An 8,494-nucleotide genomic window follows, 5' to 3' on the forward strand; every position below is an offset into this window, starting at 1 on the left:
TCATACACATACATTATTACATTTGTCTATATATATATCTGCAAAAAGTCGGATCAAAACATAGAAAATGGAGTTGGTGGAGTCAACATCGGAAAGTAACAATAAAGACCAAAAGAAATAGAGCTAGGTTATGTCTTGAGAGTGGCAACACCGTTTTACCTTTTAAAAATTTAACGAATGTTTTGACAGCTACATAAAACTCTTTTCTATTTCTTTTCGTTAAAACTTCTAAAACATAGCAATGTCAATGTGTTGACACAACTCAAAATTTTCGTCTCCATCCAGCTAACTGATGTTTGTGTAAGTTATTTGTTCAAAAAAAAAATGTTAATTTGATGTTTGAAAAATCTGATTATTTGCTGAAATAATTTATACAAATCATGTCACATTTGCCCATATGCGTTCTTTTGAATTAGGTGGCCGAACATCTTTCTATTGTATATTATTTGTAATATATATTACAAAACTGACATTATAACAATTCTTATTAGTATATTCTAAATATTGGCTTACGACACGAACTGAATAGAGTTGGAATGTTGGATGCTTCTGTTTGTATTATGCTTTTGTTGGAATATTATCCGATCCGTTAACGTATTATTGTAGACAGATCTCTCTTGAAATCTGGCTCATAACATGCATGTGCAACGTGGGATATATAATTTATGTATGAATCTATCAATCAGTTCATTTGGTTATGCGAAAAATAAGATTATTCTTCAGATACTACATATAGCTAATGTTTGTTTAAATTAATTCTCATGCTACATGCAAATGTACAACCAATTATGTAGATGACGTTTCGTTATGGATTCATATAAATCATATCATAAAAGAACAAATTATATAGTCGATTTCCGAGAAAAAAACGTCTAACTAATGGAATTGACTTACTCGTTGAAAAATCCCAAATATTACTTAAGATATGTATTCACTTTAATAGTTGAAAACGACAAACGAAAAAAAAAGATGCGTAAAATAAATTATCCAAGATACCAGCATCAAGATTTTTCAAATGGATTATTTGGACGTGGAAACTTCATATCAACGTCCAAAGGAGCTCCACTACGACCACCACTACCATTTACGTTGCTCACATTGCCTCCACTGACGCCAAGAAAGTCCAAAGTCAACCTATCAGAGCCTCCCATGCTAAGATTGTTTCCAAAATGAAGGTCGAAAAGACTGCTACCGGACCGGCCTTGATGATCTGTTGTCGCAGCTAGAGAGTTCATCAGACCTTGAAAGTTTCCATTATCACTATCTCCAAATTCATTAACGACAGCACTTGAAGAAGATGAAGAAGTTAACCCTCTAAGCAAAGCAGATGGATCGTTGTTATCAGCATTGGTGAAAAGAGAAGGGACACTTGTATGATCAGTGTTCTTGGTGTTGTCTTGAAAGTATCCGAGGTTGAACAAGCTGTTGTTATTGTTGTTGTTGTTGATGTTATCACCGAGGCTGATCAGACCGTGCTGGTTCATGAGTGTCTGATCGTTCTGCGACAAGAATCCTTGGTTCGAAGGGCATTGCATGAGAAAATTGGTAGGACCGGGATTAGGGTTTGAGGACTGAGGAAGGAAGGCTTCAAACTTTTCGGTAGATGAACGGTTAAGATTGTAACCTGCAGCTAGAGGGGCAAAACTAGTGTTTGAGTTGTTACCGAAATGGTTGTGAGAGAGAGCAGAAGCAGCACTGCCGTAAAATCCAGGTCTACTGCCACCTCCACCAGCAGCTGCTGCCATTGCCGTGAAGCTCACGGTAGGGTTTCTTGTTGATTCCTGTATTAATGCATCACAGAACGCCCTATGCGTAATGTAACTATCTCTTCTGCCATAACACCCCAAAAAATGTATTAAGGTTAATATTACAAATTATGTAAACTAATGCACAAATTAAAAAAAAGAAGAATATTTTAACCAAAACCAATATAATAAAATATATAAAACCCTAGAGATGTGAAGTGTTCATCAACTACTCCTATATCACACTGGCCACAATATTCATTAATTAAACAATGAAACCAACCACTCTTATACATAAAGCACCTATACATAATCTAATAACTAAATTTATATTATGAAGAAAGAAAATGGAAAGAGAAATAGGGAGAGGCCCACAAGAAGAGGAGGTACATGGAAAGAGGAACCTGCAAAGGTGAAGAAGAAGAAAACAAAAATGGGAATGCATAGAAACAAATCCAACTCACATGTGACCAAATTTAGCATCTTTTATTTTTCTCCTATCCCACTCACTATCTTCCTCACTTACTCTATTCATCAGCAACCAAACAAATAGATTGATGGATCCTATGTGTATATATGCATATATGTTCATGTCCCCATGTAGGAACTATGATGTTCCGTGACCAATATAGATGATGATATCTATATGCATAGATTTCATTCACATGTCAATATACATATAAAGCTTACATAATCATTAGTTAGAATTTTACTATTCACTGACCGACATATTTTTTAACTGGAATCTCAAGCAGAAGCCTAGAGTAGTAACCTTTAAAATTTAGTAAAAATTGCTTTCAGGTTTGAACATAAAATGAAACCGCTAGAATATAACGTACGGAATAACCAACACGTTTTTGAATGTTTATTATCATATGTTCTTGTCACAGTTTAGTAATGTATAAACCGATTCTCATTTGATGTTACTGAAAGCAAATTATCAAAAAAGAAAAAAGTTTATTGAAAATGGAACCAAGAAAGACGATATATAGTTTACCTAGAGAAGATGGTACCACAGTCACAGCGATACTCTTTGGTACCACAAGTCTTAGAGTGAGCTTTCCAATCAGATTGAACAGCGTAACGCTTAGAGCATTTCTCGCATTTAAACTTCTTCTCACCGTGCTTCCGGTAATAATGCTTCTTGATACCGGTGAGGTCTCCGAGAGCACGTGACGGGTCATGGTGGACGCACGTGGGCTCCGGACACAGATACACCTTCCTCCTGATCACTTCTTGTTTAGACTTTTGTTTCAGCTTCCATGGAAGGTTGTGTCCTCTCCGGTGAAGCTGTAGATTCTGTTCTCTTTGAAACCCTTTGTTGCATACTTCACATAGGAATCTGTTCGTCGCCATTATTGTCTTTGGAGATAACGCTATCACTTCAGCATCTGGATCTGTTCAATTTAAAATAAAAATAGACTCAATTATACATAATAAGCAAATTGATAGACTAACGAATCTTCTTGTAAAAAATGTTGAATAGAGATCACAAGCAATTCCAAATAATTAATATACAATCTATCAGATCGAATGATGATAATCTTGATTCTTAATATACAAAGAAAATTCAATTAAATCTAAGGAAAGTTATTCACTAATGATTATTATTATTATTTTTTTTTTTTGGAATTTGGAACACAAACGTATAATATATGTTTATGTTTAACAACATATATTAAATAGATTTACTTGGGTTTCCGGGTTGGTTTCTTCGTTTCTTGGGTGGTGGTAGTGGAGCAACGGAGTTGGGTTGTTGAATCATCGTCATCGCCGTCTCTTCACGGTTAGAGTTGTTTGCTCCGGTGGCGGCGCTGGCCAGGAGGAAAGACTGAGTGGAAGATGATGAAATTGAGTTGTTGTACGATGAAGACATCTCCTCAGAGTCTCCTTTTGCTAAATCTACAAAGATCCATAAATAAAATAATTTTAAAAATGACAGAGACGAAAGAAATGAAAATATGATTCACAAGAAAACGAAAGCAAAGAATTAGAAGAACAGGAAGAAGCCATAGATATTGACGACATGAAAAGGAGAAAAAAAAATCACTAGAAGACATTTACGAGAACAAAGAGAACAAGTATAAATCCAAAGAGTTAGATTAAATTTGTAGTTTTTTGAAAGAAGACATAGTATGAGTTGTTTTTTATTGTACTAAGTCTTGAGATGCAGAGAAAGAAACCAAGAAGAAAAAGGTCAACAAAAAGCTAAAACTCAGAGACAAAGAAAGAAACCAAGTAGGTGATGATGATACTGTTAGAGGATGAAGAAGAAGAAACCGTATGCAAATATATATATGATATATATACAAATACACACACCTCAAAAAAACCCTATCTTTCTCTCTCTTTCTCTCTCTTTCTCTCTTGTTCTGCTTTTTTAATAATTGGAGTGACTTGTAATATCTCAATATACATATATATTATATATAGAAGTCTCTTTTGCTTTCTCCCTTATAAAGAATTAACTGATTAAAATTCTGATATATTTCTACTTCGTCGCCAACTTATGGTGATTTAAATTACGTTGTGGAATTATGGTTTAAATGATCTCATTATAATTTTAACATGGTTAATTACCTGTTGTAAATATTTTTTAGATGGCATGATCTCTCTTCTTTAAATTTTAGAAATTACTTTATTACAATCTTTTAGTTATGTTTTTAAAAATAAAAGATTCTAAATTATTGTTACAGCATCGTAAATTATGGGTTATATTGCAGCATAAAATAAATTGTCAAAAATAGTGTAAGATTGTGGTTTAGGAAATTCGGATAATTATTATATTTAAAACATTTTGAAAAAATTGAGGAAGGTTACGGTTTGGGTGTCATTGTAAGAGAAACGGTGAAATGTGGGCACATGCGGGTGTGGTCAGGGGGCCACCTCAGAGTCTTTCTCGTGTCTCTCTGATGGCTTTAAGACAAAACCTTTTTTTATTTATTTCTTATCATTAAACTCATGATTTTTGTATTTAAACAACCTAAGCGGCTAAGCCTTCACTATTTTTCTTCCATCTAATCTTTACCTCGAATATTAGTTTACATGCGTACTACCTGTCTACCCATTAGAGGTACAAGAAAACATTACTAAATTTATTTCAGTCTTATAATTTTATGTCAACTTTTGTTTTCTATAATGTATGATTTAAAGTGTTTTTTTGTTAAAGGTGACTAAAAATGTGATATATCAAATATATTTTAAAACATGATTTTGATAATGTAACAGTTAATATAAACATTAACATAGTTTGAACTTTGATCAACCAAATTAATCATCTCGTGTATATGTGTGTAATGTTTTACACTATATATGATCAAATTTACAAAAAATAATAGAAATTGCGGTACAATTAATGGAAAAAGTAATAGTAATTTTCAATAATTATGGGAAATAATTTTTGTCTTCACAAATTAAAATATAAACAATAAAATATTACATAAACACAAAATATCTTTTAGCGTTTCTTCTAGAAATATTTTTTAATAAGGAAAAACAAACAGTTGACCATAAAAACAAACTATTTTCTAAAATAAGATATAATTATTATTTACTAAAAGAAAATACAAACATTTTCATTTAAAACAACTAAGTTCAGTTGTACACGTATGCTCCAGTTTGTAGTGGTATTAAAGAGTATTAACTCAATTATTAACATTTAAATTTATGACTTAAGTATATTGTTTAACATATAGATGTGAGTATAATGTTATTTTGCATATATATAGTTAAAACTCTTATGCACGTGTGCTCCAGTAGATAATTAACCCACAAGCTGTATTTTGACTCTACTAAAAAGGTAAAAACCAAAAATATTAGTAATAAAATAAATATTTTATAATTTCATTGTAGTTTTTCTTTCTTTCATTTTTTTGACAACTAAGCAATTCGTTTTTATGGTTTTCTATATTATTTATTTTTTCCCTTGTAATTTTGTTTTTTAAATGCCACTTGTAGCTGCAAAGACATATGAGTCTCCGTGGACCAAAACGTGAAACGGACATTTGGGTCTCCGTAAATTATCCACACGCGCACCTTACTACCATTGTTTTAATCATAAAAATCACGCGTCACCAATGTACGCTGCACTTCACATGAGTTAGCTTTACAACTCAACTTCTTGTTGTTGTTTGTGGTAATATAATGACAATTTTAGTCAAAATCATTAATCTAATTAAACAGATATAGAAGCATGTATAATCTGATATAACGATAGCATCATAGTAACCGTTTAATATAGAAATCATTAAGCTGACCAAAATGTAGAAAATTAACACATTATTGACCTGACCATTTTAGCTAAAAGAATATTGTACCGAACTAAATTAATCGATATTTAAAAGATGACTGAAATTGTTGATGATTTTTTCAACTGTAACAATCCAATCCAATCCAATCCAATCGTAGATGATATTTCATTCATTGCAAATAAAAAAAACTCGTAGATTTGTTCTTTCTTCAAATGGTCATTCTAAAATAACTAATCTGATAAACCTTAAGATAGGTTTTTTACATAAATGATTTTGTCACTCCCATGTAGCAGAGATCATGGAATTGGCAACACCAGATTGCTCCAAGGTTAAGTTAGATTCATACTCCAACGTCTTTGATTCACCTGGAATCGCCTGTGTTAGCTTCAGTGGCTTCTCCCCCTCTGATTCCTCAAGCTGAGAGTAGCAGAAAGACCAGAGAAGCTACAATGGAAACAAGAACAACAACAAGATCTTAGAAAATCTCAGACAAACAAACAAAAAGAACACAAGAATCAACGTTGTTTCTAACCTGAATTGAATCAGTTTTGAGGAAGTTCCTCTGGAGCCTTTGTCCATTTGGTAAACGTATCCCAACTCTGCATTGAACACTCCGGTCACCTCCCTTTGGTTCTTCAGGAAGAGGTGGGTACGTAGGCAGCACCGTTGCTTCAACAGCTGCTTCTTCAGGCGTTGTTATTGGTGATGTATCATCAGAAGAAGACTCTTTCATGCCGTTGTTTTCCAAGGTAGCAGCCAATGCTCGTTGCAGCTCTTCTTCTTTGGGTTTGGAATGAGGAGCCAATGAGAAGCTACCTCTTGGATGTTTCTTTGAGAGAGAAGCAAAGTGTGTACCAGGACCACCGTCCAAGAACGGCACTAAAGACTCTAGCAAAGTCTCTGGTTCGACCATTCCAGACCACATTCTCATCTTCTGACCAGTTGTGGGATCGATTACAAGAATCACAGGAATGGATTCTAGCTTGTAGTATGTACACACCTTCCTTCCTTCCGTGGTATCATCATAGGCTTGCCAGAAGATGAAGTTGGCTTTGATCGTCTGAGAAACAGCTTCATTTGCCCAAGTATCTCTATTTAGCTTTCAGAAACAAACACACACAAAAAAAAAAGGATGTTAACTAATAAAACGATTCAGTTTCATATATTTCATATAATAGAAATTTAGAGTGTTACCATATGAGAGCTGAACTCAGTGGTGGACTGAAGGTTAACGAGAAGCCATTTATCTTCAGCAGTAGATGTAATTTTTACCTAAACCAAAAAAAAAAATCATACAGAGAGGTTTAGAGTAAGGACGCAAGCAGACAAGCAATTAGTAAAAAAAAAAAGTCAAGAGACTTTGTAGAGAACCTGTTCAAAGGAGCCATGAGTCATCAGATGAAAAGGAGGACGGTACAACGAGGCCAAGCTATTCCGAGGACCTGATGTAGAGGCAGAGGAGCCAACCTCATCAGGTTCCCAAACTCCAGAGCGTTTTGGCTCTTCGCTGAAGTCAATGAAATCAATCAAAGAAGCTAGTTCACGCTCATAGTTTCCCACATAATACATAGAGTCACGATAAAGAGTCTCCGTCACAACAGGCAAAGGAGCACGGACTCCATCTGCATCGTTACGCTTCCTTTCACGTCGTGCGCGAGCAGCCGCCCTATAGAAATATAAAATCAAACCATCAGGTTGAACAAACCAAAACGAACAACAATACTTTATAACAAAATAATTAAATAACATTAACATACCTCCGAGATCGTCTACCCATGGGATGAGTGTGTGTACCAGACGCAAGCATACTACCACCTTCGCCTCCAGCGTAGAAAAGCTGAACAGCTTCATTAATATTCCAGCTCGTTGCCTTTTGACAGCAAAATTATACTATGTTAGTACTTTTACACAAGTGAACCAAAAAATATATATATATATATATATATATATATAAAAAAATAGAAAATCTATTATCATTCTGCAACCAACCAATAAGTAAAAACAAAGTCATATGAAGAAGTAACAATGATCATACAAAGATAGAAAAACTTCAAAAAAAAAAATCAACTTATAAACCTTTGATCACAATGCAGACAGATCAACTTATAAACCTTTAACTTATAACTTAGTGTTAAAGTTCATTCACACAGATCAGACAAAGTTTTTTGAGCAAAACGGACCAACCTGTAAGACTTGTCGAGCGGTTTTAGCTGTCTGCCCGACAGCGATGTCAAGGAAAGAAGAGACTAAACTATGTTGGTCCCTCGAAGAAAGCATTCTCTCCATAGCTTCTGAAGTCTCTAACAACCTTGTAGGAGAAAAAAACCTTTTAAGATAAATTCAGAGTTTATAGGCCAAGTAATCGCACTTTCCCCAGAAGATTAGGATTAAATAAGAAAGCTGTAGAGTTGAATCCTAAGAGGAGAAGGATTGAAATACGATTAAATTTGATCCCGCAGCCACAATATACACGCATATATATTTGTAATATTTGGAAAA

At 34.0% G+C, this 8,494-nt stretch overlaps 2 protein-coding genes across 4 annotated transcripts; both read right to left on the minus strand.

Moving 5' to 3' along the window:
* Positions 1 to 903: 903 nt before the first annotated feature.
* LOC106382324 (protein indeterminate-domain 6, chloroplastic-like) lies at positions 904 to 4,230 on the minus strand. 3 transcript variants are annotated; one of them, XM_013822331.3, is made up of 4 exons: positions 4,068 to 4,230; positions 3,438 to 3,647; positions 2,743 to 3,142; positions 904 to 1,830 (listed from the first exon to the last, which is right to left on the minus strand). In XM_013822331.3, exons 2-4 carry the CDS (start codon positions 3,619 to 3,621, stop codon positions 1,002 to 1,004), a joined length of 1,413 nt encoding a protein of 470 aa, XP_013677785.1. In that variant the 5' UTR covers positions 3,622 to 3,647; positions 4,068 to 4,230; the 3' UTR covers positions 904 to 1,001. The 3 variants fall into 3 exon arrangements, with proteins under 3 accessions (XP_013677785.1, XP_013677784.1, XP_048594159.1); XM_013822330.3 differs by having other exon boundaries at positions 3,981 to 4,147; XM_048738202.1 differs by lacking the exon at positions 4,068 to 4,230 and adding an exon at positions 3,810 to 3,998.
* Positions 4,231 to 6,146: 1,916 nt separating this feature from the next.
* On the minus strand, positions 6,147 to 8,494 carry LOC106379905 (plant UBX domain-containing protein 7). The gene is made up of 6 exons (XM_013819752.3): positions 8,180 to 8,494; positions 7,753 to 7,865; positions 7,367 to 7,661; positions 7,190 to 7,267; positions 6,528 to 7,094; positions 6,147 to 6,439 (listed from the first exon to the last, which is right to left on the minus strand). Exons 1-6 carry the CDS (start codon positions 8,279 to 8,281, stop codon positions 6,272 to 6,274), a joined length of 1,323 nt encoding a protein of 440 aa, XP_013675206.2. The 5' UTR covers positions 8,282 to 8,494; the 3' UTR covers positions 6,147 to 6,271.

The sequence above is a fragment of the Brassica napus genome, chromosome A8 (genome assembly GCF_020379485.1).
Source record: "Brassica napus cultivar Da-Ae chromosome A8, Da-Ae, whole genome shotgun sequence".
NCBI classification, from domain to species: domain Eukaryota; kingdom Viridiplantae; phylum Streptophyta; class Magnoliopsida; order Brassicales; family Brassicaceae; genus Brassica; species Brassica napus.